Source organism: Nematostella vectensis, chromosome 7 (assembly GCF_932526225.1).
Source record: "Nematostella vectensis chromosome 7, jaNemVect1.1, whole genome shotgun sequence".
NCBI lineage: Eukaryota > Metazoa > Cnidaria > Anthozoa > Actiniaria > Edwardsiidae > Nematostella > Nematostella vectensis.
Window position 1 is genome coordinate 8,269,658 of NC_064040.1, and position 15,418 is coordinate 8,285,075.

The 15,418-nt window shown below is 42.5% G+C and overlaps 1 protein-coding gene across 1 annotated transcript; it reads right to left on the reverse strand.

Annotated features, from left to right (window-relative positions):
• Positions 1–1,707: 1,707 nt before the first annotated feature.
• On the reverse strand, positions 1,708–15,166 carry LOC5513044 (TNF receptor-associated factor 6). The gene is made up of 7 exons (XM_032382502.2): positions 14,852–15,166; positions 13,546–13,597; positions 12,835–12,936; positions 8,971–9,135; positions 5,046–5,120; positions 4,620–4,697; positions 1,708–3,360 (listed from the first exon to the last, which is right to left on the reverse strand). Exons 1-7 carry the CDS (start codon positions 15,013–15,015, stop codon positions 2,542–2,544), a joined length of 1,455 nt encoding a protein of 484 aa, XP_032238393.2. The 5' UTR covers positions 15,016–15,166; the 3' UTR covers positions 1,708–2,541.
• Positions 15,167–15,418: the final 252 nt, after the last annotated feature.

The following is a 15,418-nucleotide window of genomic DNA, read 5'->3' on the forward strand; positions in this document are numbered from 1 at the left end:
AGAAATTTCAAGGTAGGTTAAACTCTTCCACTTTTCTTTTGTAGTTTTATTTATTTATTATTAATCTTTGTCTTATTCTAGCCGGGTAAGTCAGTCTTTGCCTCACCATGATAAACTTACCCTTGGAAAGAATTTTAAGAGAAAAAACGATATTTTCCATCAGAATTTTACATTTTCCGGCTCGGGTTTATCCATCTTCATTCTCATTTTCCCTAACGGGAATATTCGGAGAAATGCGGAAATTTTTAGCTTGGTTAACTTCCCAAGAAATCACCTTAAAACTGTTACACCAAGAGATCATGGAGTCATCTTTTTCATCACCTTTAGTTCCAACATCACTGCCACCTTCATTGGTAGCAACAGAGGTAGCATCATCAGCATCAATTGGATCACCGACATCCTTGCAATCTTTTCGTGCGACGGCAATAGCTGCAGCGATATTGACTGGTATTTCTTGGCCCCTGACAATCCTCGTCAATTCTCTGATCATCATCTCCCTCTCCAGAGAGCATGCCCTTAACAGACGCCAAACCTCGAGTATTGTCCGCTATTGTGCCACCATTTGTGACATCCTCAGCGCAGTCATAGTGCAGCCGCTCTTCATCATCACTACCCAAGCTCGACTTGCGCGAAACGCGGGCTCAGATTGTCTTCCGAAGAGTGCGGACAGTACGAGATGCCTTCAAGAGAAAGTGCTCTATGCGCTGCATACAGGATTCCTTATATTTTCGCTACTGCAACTCGTGATGATTCACGCGGCCAGGTTCATCACCATCAAACACACGTTCCGCTTTACTAGAATAGTCACTCAGCATCGGATTCTCGTCGCTACAGCCCACATCTGCATCGTGTCTGTACTGGTGGCGGTCTTGAGCTTAACCTCCATGTGGAGGTTATATCTTATCGTTTATCATCCTCCTTTCCCTTCAAATCACTACATACTATAACTTTTCACTGTGCTTGATCACCCGAAGACATCAGATACGTATAGCCACTGAACAGACAATCGTAAGGGATCGACCAAGACTGCAAAGGCGCTTCAAGAAAACGTTTTATTTCTTCGTTGTGATGACAGTGACCCTGTTTTTGCTCTTTCTGCCGCTGGCACACCCCAGCGCAATGCAAAATAAGTTATCTAATCTATCGCCTATCGCTGTGACGTTGTCAATGATTAGCTCTTCAATCGTACCTTTATTGTGCTGTTGTAAGAGCACAGCGTTTAGGGAATCCTTCAAACGGGTCATGGGTCTCATGATGTGTTCTAAAACTAATGGGAACAGTGCACATGTCTAATCTAAGACACCGGTCGTTTTGTCTATTTTCTGCCGCCGATTCACAGCAAACCTGGGATACAATTGTCTCAAATAAGGCTGCACTCGGCCGAGAATTGATAAATCGTAATAATGATGACTGTAAAGATCGACCCTCGATGGATAGAAAAGACCACAAATATAACAGGAACAAAATCTGTATATTCTCAGTCAATCATACAACATGGCTGCTCCGGTCTTTCTACCCCGACCATCATGCCTTGCGGTCCTACATACCTATAAGAATCACTTCCGGTCTAAAACAACTTCCGGTTTAGAACACTACGATGACGACGACAACGATGCCTTATTCGACAATCTTTGCATTCACAAGGCTCTTTTGGCCAGCAAGTATTGATGCGAAATTAGTTTGTAATAAACTAAATATTGAAATGGCTTTCATTCTTTGACTTTTATTTGACAAAATGTACGATGCTTTTAATACTTTTATTGTATTTCTATTTCATATATGTTTCTCTTATTAACCTAGCAATGCACTATAGCCTCCTCCGCAGGCATCTCAAAGACCAGAAAAAGAAAAAGAAAGGATTGGGTTTCAGAAAAAAGAAAAAAAAAGGATTGGGTTTCAAAAAAAAGAAAAAGAAAGGATTGGGTTTCAGAAAAAGAAAAAAAAGGATTGGGTTTCCTGTGGCAAAAAAACGGAAGTGACAAACCGGAAGCGCTGCATTTTTTCTCTACCTCTCCTTAGTCTCCCTCCTCCGCAATTTCGCCACAGGTAACCCATTCTTTCATCCTCTTAGTCTCCCTCCTCCTCCGCAATTTCGCCACAGGTAACCCATTCTTTCCGTCCTTTTCATTATGAGTTGCCTGCGGAGGAGGCTAAATGCACTAGATAGACTCTAGCAACGCCGTACACTAAACAGAACCTATGCAACGCGGTGCTCTTAATAGTCCCTTACAACGCTAGACACAAGACAACGCCATTCCTTTGGCAAGGAGCGGACTGGAGACGAGTCCCTCATCTTTTGGCACTTGGATTCGCCGCCACAGAAAGCCCAAATTTGTTGAAATGGTATGTTTAACGCCTCTGTGAGGACAGCTTATTTTCGCTGACGCTTCGAGCGTTAGCCATTCATTGGAGAAAAGGGCTAATGCTCTGACAAAGGACTGATGCTTGAGTACTGTTTTTTCTCAGAAGCGTGAAACATTCCATTTTCGCCTTGTGTTGATTTTCTTCCCTAACCGTAGTTAGCCCCGCCTGTAGAGGAGGCTAGCCAGAGCTAACCTCGACCTGCATAAAAAGTGTCCCGTCAACCACATAGTTCTCAGTCCAAAGCTTCTCGTGAGATACAAACGTAGCAGACCCTCTGCCGTTATTGCTAACAGTCTTTGGTCGGTGGAAGTTCTCCAGGCTAGGGTTAGGGATGATTGTCTGTTCCACATTGCGTCTTTGCAGCACGTTCTCCTTCTGGTCAAGTAGTGTTATCTTAATCACCCTCGTGAAGGGCCACGCCAATATTCCGTCATATTCCCCCCGGTTGATTGACACGAAGGCGGAGATGTGAGTGTTCTTCCCACTCATTGTCCCATTAGGGTAAAGAGTCGCGCGTAGTTTGTACCCGTTTTTCTCCGTAAAAAATGGCTCACTGTCCAATCTTACTTTTAAGCCGAGCTTAGCCTGTCTCAGAGAGTCCGCAAAGTCGGGAATTCTCCACACGAATCGCATTTTCAACACTTCGTTAACTCGCCCCAGACCCTGCTGAAGCTCGTGAAATTGTGCCCCAGACTCCCCTCGGACCGTAGTGACCTTGGCCGAGTTTTGACGTACACGTGACTCCAATACGTCCATCTTCTTCGTCAGCTCTTTCATATGCTTTGTCATTTCAAGTTTCTCTTTAAGCAGAATCTGCGATTCTTTGGTCAGCGCCGCTACTTGTTGCTTAGCAGAGCTGAGATTTTCCTTAGTGGCTGTGAGCTCGGTTTGAAGACTGGCGCAGACGTCACGTGACAAGAGGAGCTGATTGCACGTCATGTTGAGGTGTGATTGGATGTTGGTATCCAGGTGTTGATCCATTAGTCTGTTCTGGATCTAAAGGCACAGGATAAAACAAGAAATGAAATAATGTCTAAACGCTATGGAGAATATAGCCACTCTTTGAATGGTTGTACATCTCAAATACATTTCTAATGCTCCAAATATCACGTGACGCAATAAAATATTCCATTCTCGGGAAGAAATGGCTTAAAATTTGAACCGTTCTCCATTCTGCACTACACCTATTTTACTCTCGCTTCGTGAGCGTGTGGAATGAGCTACCTTGATATTTTGAACATCAGAAATGTACTTTTTGGACCATTTTTGTTGGCTGGTTCTCACAACGACAAAACCACACATGCAAGTGAGGATCGTTTGGCAAGAAAATCTTATTCTCTTGCGCCTGGCGTTCCAGTACGAATCAAATGCGCTCTGTGGTTTCGCCCTTACGTCCTAGTGATATCTAAACAGAACTTTACTCAAACTTCCTGAACCTAATGCACTAGTGCACTAGTCATTTGAAACCCCCACCCCCATGGTCCCGGGGAAGTGTGGGGTTAAGGTGGGGGTTTAGAGCACTTTTGAACGAGAATCTGTCCCGAGGGGGTGGGAGAATTGACAGTTTTTGACTCTAAGACTTATCCTCACCGTGGGGGTTTGGGACAAGTGAATAGCGTCATAAATATCATGTTAGTTTCTGGCTTGGACTCTTTTTTTCTGTAGCAAGCAATTCCATGTATCAGCGTGTGGCATGCTGCACGGCGACATGTGCGAAAAAGAATATTAAAAAAATGCCAGATGAAGATGATTTATTTTTCCATCTTTTTTTGTAACTGTTATCTTTATAGTAATTGGTACAAATGTACTCGCTGAAGTGTACTGGCTTTGAAAGATAAAAAAAAAGTTTATTTCAGATTACTTGTTGTCGGGTAGTTGCCTATAGTTTGCATCCACGGGGTAGGGGCATTTAACTGCTGTTTTGTCCCGAGGGGGTGGGGGCTTTTCTCGGTTTTGTACAGGGTCAAAGTCCCCCACCATTCCCCGGGACCATGGGAGTGGGGGATTCAATTGACTAGTGCATAAACTATTTTGACAAGTTGAGTGAACCTCACGTGACACTAAACTGGTTTGATAAGTTTAGTGAACAGTTGCTTTGTTGATACTTGCACACCTTCACAACATCTTCCCTCTTTGCGACGCGTGCGTGATACCGAGGTAAGGCGTCAAAATGGTAATTTTTATCCTCGGTTTCACGCGCGCCTCGCAAAGAATTGTGGGAAGATGTTGGAAAGGTGAAACGTTCCGCCACGTACCTCAACCTCGCACCCAAAGTCGCGGAATGCGCACGGAACCACGGCAAACTGACACTCTTCGCTCTGATGATCACGCAGCTAAAAATGGATGAAACGTGGTTACCATACCGGGGAGAGCTCGTGCCCCCCCGTCCCCCTTGTTATTTGAAAAAAAGGAAAAAGTAGAAAGGACATAGCTGTACCCCCCTTCCACAATTTTCTTAACGTCTTTGTATCGTACCCCCCTCCCCCCTCCCACCCCTAGGAATGCTAAAGTCCTAATGAATACTAAAAGAGACAAACAACTGTAGTACCTCTTGTACTGTTTATTGTAATCCATCTGAATCACGGCCATCTACTCATTATTCCTAAGCATTTTTTTACCTGTTCACGTGTTATTTTTACCTGTTCACGTGTTATTTATAACTGTTAACGTGTTATTATTACCTTCTCACGTGTTATTTGCGTGCCGCAGTCATTCGGGCATAAGACGGGGAACTTGTCACACTGGTTTGAATGATCCTGTAGGTCGACCAAAGAGAATATATAAACAAATTGAGAAATGGATAGTAGAGAAATTTCTTCTCTTGAGCACACTTTCTATGTGAAGATGTCACTGTCACTCGACAACCGTTTGCTTTGATCGCGCATCGCCTATAGAGGGGTGGGTAGGGGAACTTTGGCGCCAGCTGATGGCAGCAGTTAATGGGCAAGTGGCTATCTATGGAGGGGTGGGTAGGAGAACATTGGCGCCAGGGGCAGCAGTTAATGGGCAAGTTGTACTTCTTCGCCAGCTAATGGCAGTAGTTAATGAAAATGTACCTATTAGTCTAGGAGGTACAACCGAAAAAAAAACATGTCGTAGCAAATCTCCTACACATTTGGTCTAGGTGCATAGAATGATAGAACAATGTCTTGGGATCATTTTGGGACCTGTTGCCGCAAGGTACTGTTGGGCCATCATGGCGCAATGGGACCATTTTTGGTACCATGCCTAGGACCCCCAAAATAAAGGGCCACAATAAGGGAATCACCGAAACTCGTTATTTCACTCTGGAAAATGATAATATGGGCTTTATACTTTGTTAACATACTGATTTAGTTATTAGTTATATATTGATTTTATCTTATCAAAACGTTAAACATTTTCCTGTTGCCATGGCAACGGCTATCATGCAAATCTGTCCTTTATAGCTCAAAACTGAGATAATATTTAAAACGGTTAAGTCGAAACTAAAGTGCACGTCATATATATACTTTGGGGTCAACAGCGAAGCCAAAATCTTAAACAGACCACTTGCGGAGTCACAACCGATTATGGCATGGAAACCTGGCAGCGCCTTGCACACAATCTCTACCAACTTCTCAGATATCGAAAGCATGGGCAAATAGGGAGGGAGCTGGAGACCAGGCTGAACGGTGCGAAACACTTCTCGCACCTAGATATGAATGACGGCTACATGCAGCTACAGCTGGCAGAGGAAAGCAGGAAGCTGACCACCTTCTACACGCCAAGAGGGCTCGAGCGATTTTTAAATCTTAAAAGATTCTACACTTTGGGGTCAACAGCGAAGCCAAAATCTTAAATGAGGAAGTTCGAAAGATGATAGCCCAAGAACTGAATGCCATAAGTATTAATGATGACACCCTGATATATGGAAGAAGCCAAGAAGAACACGATCGCGCCCTGAGACATGTCCTGAAGCTATGGAAAGACACCAATCTAACGGATCAGCCTAAAAAAATGTCAGAGTAGATTTAATATGACGGAGGTTACGTTCTTCGGCAAGGTGTTCACGAGCGAAGATATCTCCCCAGACCCGAACTAGGTAGCAGCGCTCAAGGCGGCCGGACACCCAGAGTTGGTCGCAGTAGTGCGTTAATTTCTATTCTTTGCCGGAGCAAACGCCGACTTCATGGAAGAATTTGCTGTGCCTCCCGGCACTAAAGAAAGATGCTGAGTTCCAGTGGACGGCAGAGTGCCAACGGTACTTTGAGCATGCACAGGCCCTACTGTCTGGTGATGCTGTGATGGCTTACTTCGACCCATCGAGGAAGACCCAGCTAAAGACAGATGCCAGTTCTAACGGAATCGCAGTCACCCTTAAGCAATATGACCGCAGCACTAGAAGATGGAGGCCGGTGACCTACCGTTCGAGAGCGCTCACAGACATGGAACAACGAGAGAAGGAAGCAAAGACAGTCGAGTGAGGGATCCTAACCAACCAGATATATTTGTATGGTGTAAAAGACGTATTTGGTGTCGACACGGACCACAAGTCCCAGGATACAGAGAAAGAAAGAATGAGAGTAATGCTACAGGGATTCAACTACCTTATCAACTACACACGCGGCAAGAACGCTGGTTTTGAGTGCAATGAAGCAGACTACAACTCGAGACAATCAGAGCAAACTAAACGAGGCGGTGAATGAGGCAAAAAGGGCTCCGAGTTCAAACCAGATGGACTGGCTGTGGACTGGCTGTGGAGAGACGCGGTACCAGATGCGATAACCCTACAGGAATTACAGGAACGAACGCAGCAGGATGCGGAACTATCACAGCTTAAAGATGCCATATCAAGAGGCTATTTCACGACTGACGAAAAGAAAACACTGTCATTGAACTTTGGGATTGTGTATCTCTTTTTAAAGTATATAAGATGACTGCCTGTTAATCACGTGGAACGGTTTCCATGGCAACCTTTCTTATCTGCTATTTCATTCTTATTCATTTATCCCAGGTGCATATTAAAATGGAGAGCTGTATGCTTAAAGATAACTGAAATTTTTGCCATCAGTGCGATTTCCATTATATGGCGTTTTTTAATCCCTGCCTAAGCTAAATGGGTGGAGGTTAAAATGTTCTTTAAGGGAACACACCACTATGAAACTTTATACGCCTGTTGATATGTAACATTTCCTATTAGACACAATGTATTTTCAGGGTGATTTTTAATTTTTAATTGTGTAATGTTTATTTAATTGATATATAATTGTAAAGTGCCTAGGGCAATTATTGATGAGGCGCTATATAAATGCAGATATTATTATTATTATTATTATTATTATTATTATTATTATTATTATTATTATTATTATTATTATTATTATTATTATTATTATTATTATTATTATTATTATTATTATTATTATTATAGAACATGCACAATTTATAATGTTAACCTTCTCTGCTTCATTGTGGAACGTATTTAGTTATGCGTAGTTAATCGTAGTTACTATACGTAGTACTCAACACTCTTAATACTCATAGTACAAAAAAGATTAATAACATATACAGCGGTTGCCATGGGAACAGGAAAGTGATGTTTTACATTTTAATAAGATGTAAATAACTAAAACAGTATGTTTACGAAGCCCATATCATCATTTTCCAGAATGAAATAACGAGTTTCGGTGATTCTCTTATTGTGGCCCTTTATATTGGGGGTCCTAGGCATGGTACCAAAAATGGTCCCATTACGTCATGATGGCCCAACAGTACCTTGCGACAACAGGTCCCAAAATGATCCCAAGACTAACTACTTACTAACCGAGAGTTAGGTCATGCCGGGAAATATCAAACTGAGGCTTTGGCGTATCGACCGAGGCTTTGCGAGTGCGCTTTATGATTTGATGGAAATATTGCATTTACAAATAAGTAGTACTTATCGTAAAAAGACTTTTCTGGGTCTTTACACCCCCTTGTTATTTATTCATTTGTTTGTTTATCCGATATATCTTAAGCTTTGTATTTCTTGGCTGTCGGTGGCGGCTATTGTTTTTTTTCTTTTCGTTGTCAAAATTTTCCTCTTCAATCTCTTCAATCTCCGATTCAGAGTGCTCGTCCTCTCCCATTATCAAGTTTAAGACCTGTTTGTTTCTTGTCTTTTCTTTTTTTGGTGGTTTTGGTTTTTTGGTCGATTAATTTGTTTTAACAAAACAACACAAAAAAGCTCACAAAATGTCCCGCTCCGTGCCAATCAACCATTTCTGTTTATTCTGGGTGTTAGAATTCGCTACTCGAAAGTTCGCTGTCGCTCATTTGCAGTTTGATGATGGAAAAAATTCAACAAACAGAAGATTGTGATCTTTTTTTTTTCGTAGGGCAATACGGAATTCCGTAATGCCCTCAGAGACGGGCAATACGGGAATGTCACGACTACCAATTAGCCAATCACAGCGCGCGTACTATCGTAGCCATATAATAAATTGTTCTTTCATCATATGCACCTAGACCAAATGTGTAGGAGATGTGCAGCGAAATGCATTTTCTGGGTCAAAATAGCTTCCAGTCTATATAGAGGATTGGGTAGAGGAACAAAAATATCAGTAAAATGGGGTTGCAGAGTGATAAAGGGATGGTCATCGGTACCTTTTGTAAGCAATATGGTGACTCATCGCCGCAATATTCACAGACAATGAGCCGCCAGTCACACTCAACCAGCAGATGCTCATCAACATCCATGCGCGGAAGCTGTGCAGAACACATGGGGTTTGAGCAAGTCACCAGCTTGTAGTCACAGTTCCGTGCATGGGCCTGCAAACAAATAGGCATTTTCTATTGTAAATATCTGCACATCTACATTCTTTTGAGCCTCAATAATTAGTCAATCGTTTACTTACTCACTTATTAACTACCACAACACCAATTCTTAAGAATTAGTTATCACCCGCTTTATATACCCTCAAGAGAGCATATGATAAGAGAGGGACACTTTGGTATTACCCGCGCGCCATGTCGCGTCCGAATCCAGCTATTTTTAGTAACCACCACCCCACCACTGCGCGTGAGCATTTTTACTCACCCTACCCCCGCGCTTTGGCATTTACATCTTGTTGTTTGCCGCTGTTTTGTGACTTGAAACAAAAAAACCCACCCTATTTGCACAAATACCACCGAAAATTTCATTCTAGCATCAAGTATACAGGCACTTGCGGTTTATTAAGGGGTTGTAGTACTTCGAGGATTGCAAGATTTCCAAAACGAGACTTCATTCAAAATCAAGAGCGGAAAACCTCGTGCTTCAATCACCGATTTTGCTCTAACTTGCTGCTTCTTCCTGGTTTCTCAACATTCATTATCTTCCTAATGGTCAAACGAAATCTGTAAGTTAGACATTAGATATAATATTGATTTTTGTGAGTATTCCTGTGAATTGAGAAGGAATCCAAGAAAAATACATTTCATAAAACTATCCTTGTGGCGAGGGAATGCATTTTTGTGAAAGCCAGCAAGCTGAAGTATCTGAGCTTTTGTGAAAGTGAGGAAATAAAGAGGGAGATATTACTGTATTTCTATGATGTTGTTATTATTATATGTTATATTATTGTTATTATACAAGCTGGTGTCGGGATTTGAATCAAACGCAGTATCACTGCCATTTTATCTCTCGTCTCTTTCTAATTTGACTTCGCCGCTCAGACAAACAAAACAGTCAAACTATTCAGGGATTTAGCTTTCTGTGAGTATATTTGCCAATCTTGGTAACTTCAATTAGACCTGCTTTCTTCTTCCGAGTTATTTTACATGATCTCTTTTCATTCCTATCGAGTTGGCAAAACAACAACACGCAACCCGCGGGGGAGTAGGACAAAATAAAAGGAGCAAATCCTCACGCGCAGGGTGGGGTGGTGGTTACTAAAAATAGCCGGATTCGGAATCGACATGGCGCGCGGGTAATACCAAAGTGTCCCTCTCTTATCTTATGCTCTCTTGATACCCTTCAATGTCAGTCATTATCATATGAGATGGCACCCACTTCCATCGACATTTCGGAAACCTATATGCTCGATCACATTTAATAAATGAACCATAAAACCTGTTTGGTGTTTTTCAAGGCTCCCAATTTTAGTCCATATATATACGTTTGCCAATCCCTTTCTTTAATTACTAGCTCACTTGATCCTTTTCCTTAATTACTCGCTCACTTGATCCCTTTCATTAATTACTCACTCACTTGATCCCTTTCCTCATTTACTCAATTACTTTCCTTAATTACTTGCTCACCTGATCCCATTCCATAATTACTCACTCACTCGATCACTTTTCTTAATTAATTGCTCACTCTATCCTTTTCCTTAATAACTCGCTCAGTTGATCCCTTTCCTTAATTAACTGCTCACTCGATCCCTTTCCTTAATTACTTGCTCACTCGATCCCTTTCCTTAATTACTTGCTCGCTCTATCCCTTTCCTTAATTACTCGCCCACTCGATCACTTTCTCCCCTCTCCCTTGCCTTACCATATCCTTTAATACTCACTCCAAGTATTTCTCCCCTCTCCCTTGCCTTACCATATCCCTTAATACTTATTCCAAGAACTTCTCCCCTCTCTCTTGCCTTACCATATCCCCTAATACTCACTCCAAGTACTCCCCCCCTCTTCCTTGCCTTACCATATCCCTTAATACTCACTCCAAGTACTTCTCCCCTCTCCCTTGCCTTACCATATCCCCTAATACTCACTCCAAGTACTTCTCCCCTCTCCCTTGCCTTACCATATCCCCTAATACTCACTCCAAGTACTTCTCCCCTCTCCCTTGCCTTACCATATCCCTTAATACTCACTCCAAGTACTTCTCCCCTCTCCCTTGCCTTACCATATCCCCTAATACTCACTCCAAGTACTCCCCCCTCTCTCTTGCCTTACCATATCCCTTAATACTCACTCCAAGTACTCCCCCCCCTCTCCCTTGCCTTACCATATCTCTTAATACTCACTCTAAGTACTTCTCCCCTCTCTCTTGCCTTACCATATCCCTTAATACTCACTCCAAGTACTTCTCCCCTCTCCCTTGCCTTACCATATCCCTTAATACTTACTCCAAGTAGTTTTCCCCTCTCCCTTGCCTTACCACAACCTTTAATACTCACTCCAAGTACTTCTCCCCTCTCCCTTGCCTTACCATATCCCCTAATACTCACTCCAAGTACTTCTCCCCTCTCCCTTGCCTTACCATATCCCCTAATACTCACTCCAAGTACTTCTCCCCTCTCCCTTGCCTTACCATATCCCCTAATACTCACTCCAAGTACTTCTCCCCTCTCCCTTGCCTTACCATATCCCCTAATACTCACTCCAAGTACTTCTCCCCTCTCCCTTGCCTTACCATATCCCCTAATACTCACTCCAAGTACTTCTCCCCTCTCCGTTGCCTTACCATATCCCTTAATACTTACTCCAAGTACTTCTCCCCTCTCCCTTACCTTACCATATCCCCTAATACTCACTCCAAGTACTTCTCCCATCTCTCTTGCCTTACCATATCCCTTAATACTCACTCCAAGTACTTCTCCCCTCTCCCTTGCCTTACCATATCCCTTAATACTTACTCCAAGTACTTCTCCCCTCTCCCTTGCCTTACCATATCCCCTAATACTCACTCCAAGTACTTCTCCCCTCTCCCTTGCCATACCATATCCCCTAATACTCACTCCAAGTACTCCTCCCCTCTCCCTTGCCTTACCATATCCCTTAATACTTACTCCAAGTACTTCTCCCCTCTCCCTTACCTTACCATATCCCCTAATACTCACTCCAAGTACTTCTCCCATCTCTCTTGCCTTACCATATCCCTTAATACTCACTCCAAGTACTTCTCCCCTCTCCCTTGCCTTACCATATCCCTTAATACTTACTCCAAGTACTTCTCCCCTCTCCCTTGCCTTACCATATCCCCTAATACTCACTCCAAGTACTTCTCCCTTGCCTTACCATATCCCTTAATACTCACTCCAAGTACTTCTCCCATCTCCCTTGCCTTACCATATCCCCTATTACTCACTCCAAGTACTTCTTCCCTCTCCCTTGCCTTACCATATCCCCTAATACTCACTCCAAGTACTTCTCCCTTGCCTTACCATATCCCTTAATACTCACTCCAAGTACTTCTCCCCTCTCCCTTGCCTTACCATATCCCCTAATACTCACTCCAAGTACTTCTTCCATCTCCCTTGCCTTACCATATCCCCTAATACTCACTCCAAGTAGTTCTCCCCTCTCCCTTGCCTTACCATATCCCCTAATACTCACTCCAAGTACTTCTCCCCTCTCCCTTGCCTTACCATATCCCCTAATACTCACTCCAAGTAGTTCTCCCCTCTCCCTTGCCTTACCATATCCCCTAATACTCACTCCAAGTACTTCTCCCCTCTCCCTTGCCTTACCATATCCCCTAATACTCACTCCAAGTACTTCCCCCCTCTCCCTTAACTTTCCACAGCCCTTCATACTCACTTCCAGATCGCGTAGCTCCGCCTCCCACTTGCAGCCTTTGCAAGGGCACTTGACCAGGAAGGAGAGGATGGTGCGCTCCGCGGCCTTGTCCAGGAAGACATCCTGTCATAAAAAAAACGTGCCAAAGATAGTAAGCACTGGCGACATAACTACAACCCACGACATTAAACATAACATCAACATAAGTCATATGGACATAAAGACATATGAGAAAATAGGAATTTCTGGCGGGATTGAGCAGCAACGTAGTTTTGTTATTAGTCGTTAGGAAATAACTAGATCCACGATAAATTCAGATTCGCTAATACAAACTCTTTTTATAGATCTCCTACACTAAAGCCTACGACACATTAGCCAGCGACACATTCGCCTGAGAACTTGATCGCCAGTATCGGACGAATCAGACGTATAGATATAGCTGAATTGGCCACTGGCAGCAGACATTCCTGGCGATTTTCAGACGGCGATTGGAATTTCCTTGTTTGAGCGTACAATGTCGCCAAGTGTGACGCAGGCTTAACCGTGGGCCTGGGCTATTTGCCTCAAACCTGCCATAGCAAGCCTGTCAAAAGGCTTCATCAGCCAATTAGTTATACGCTCGTGTGATATGCTCATTCTTACCTATATCTTTTTTTGTGATAGATTGAAAACATCTATTCCAGGAAAAAGACCATGTTCCATACCATATTACTCCAGTGTGGGCAAACTCACCTTTTTCAAATCCAGAGGCTCCCTATCCATAGGACATTCGGCTCGGGATTTCCTTCCATAGGAAAAACAGGATCAATTTCAGTATTTCGAATAAAAACAACATGTAATGTACAAATTTAGTTATCTCTCTACCCCTACAATGTTTCAAAAATATCTCAAGGAATTCGTTCTACAGTTCTAGGGGTGATTTTGCTTTAGGGGATAAAACACTCTTCATACAATTTTTCAGTCTCTCTTATCTGCATCGCTTTTCTCGATGCACAACGTATAACCAGGACAAACGAGGCAAAACACAAGCAATCCGTAGAATTTAGCGAAATGGCAGTACTGTAAAAATGCTTTCTGATTGGTGGGTTCGAAACAATTTGCTGAAAAGTGATCCAATTTTGCCCCCATCAAGATAATCGTGTTAACACTAAGCGTATCCACGATTTCAAAAAAGGCATCGGATTTAACTTTATTCATTTTCTTTTGTTTGGCATAGAGTATAGTACAGCGCGCGACAAATGAATATTGTTCTGGGTGACAATAATGTAATCTTACAACCCATTTATAAAGACTATAAACAGTGTGCCCCATTAAATGAGCCGTATTTAAAAGAACCACTCAAACTTAGTGTAAACATTTATGGTTATAACATGAAAAACACTCGGTTTGAAGTAGATAAATGCGATCGTTTTTGTCTTGACCCGTCGAGATTGTCTTGACTGAGCGAGTCGGTCCAGACCGTGATACATATTCGAACGATTATGCATAAACAGTCTAAGTCTTAATTATTTATTATTGAACTCACTTTCTGATTTCTACCTTATCTTTTTATCTCACGGCTATTTTATTCAGACAGTTTAATTTTCGCCCAGATGATAATTTATTTTTAAGCGAAATTCGATTAAATTCCCTGGTTTCTACTTTAAATAATGTACTGCAGTATTCAAAACACTCGATATGGTAATAACCGTTAAACTATTAAATATTTGCTCGGAAATGCACTTTTAAACGGTAAAAACATCCTTCTAGAAATCTTGAATTTTATTTCTTTGATTATGACATTTATAAACAAAAGAAGATCATTTGGAATTTCAACTGTGTTTAGCAAAATAATTATTGCTTTGGACCCCGTTTGCTTTACATATAAGAGAGCTGTCAGAATAAATATGAGGATTGAGTCTACTCTAAGCCTACGTACTTGAGTCCAACTAGTGAATGATTTCCTATGCCTAGTGATCTTTTATATACATTTACTTCAAGTACTTATATCCGTGCTGGGATATGCGAAACGAACGTAAACACATCACATAAAACCTACCTCCTGCTCGCTTCATCGAGACACTCTTTGCAAAACCGATGCCCGCACTTTGTCTGCACAGGAACTCGCAAAGGAAGATGACAGATACGGCAAGTGTACTCCTCTGCCACGGCGATCACAAACTCGCTATCATAGCCCGAAGGGACGGGGGAAGGATCCGCCATAGTTCACTCGACGCGAGGTTGTCTTGGCCAGCGAGACGAGTTGAAGGGGAGTTCAAGGTTGGAGAGTGGGGATGAGTTTCCGGTCCGCTGCCGAGTGCGTCGTCTCACGCTAATTATAGATGAGTCATTGAGCAGTTGAGTGAGGAAAACATAATTACTACTCACTCGAAACATTCCACAAGATTGCGGTAAACATGGAAGAAAATCATAAGCGTATTCGCTCGTTTCGGAAATACAGGCAACCCTTGACATATGAGCACCTCATTATGGTTACGCAGGCACCTAGGGACAGAAATACAATCCACGACAAGAACAAAATATAAAGAAAAGTCTATAAAAACAAGAAAACGCTAGAAGTATCTCTTGGCAAGAGATTATATGACCTCGTACTCGGGACTTTTGT

Excerpts from the sequence above, each read along its gene's own strand:
- LOC5513044 (XM_032382502.2), bottom strand. The coding sequence starts at position 15,015 with ATGGCGGATCCTTCCCCCGTCCCTTCGGGCTATGATAGCGAGTTTGTG. Across the intron at positions 13,598-14,851 it reads CTCGATGAAGCGAGCAGGAG|GAAATCCCGAGCCGAATGTC; the intron begins GTAGGTTTTATG and ends TTCCTATGGAAG. Across the intron at positions 12,937-13,545 it reads AGCCTCTGGATTTGAAAAAG|GATGTCTTCCTGGACAAGGC; the intron begins GTGAGTTTGCCC and ends TTTTTATGACAG.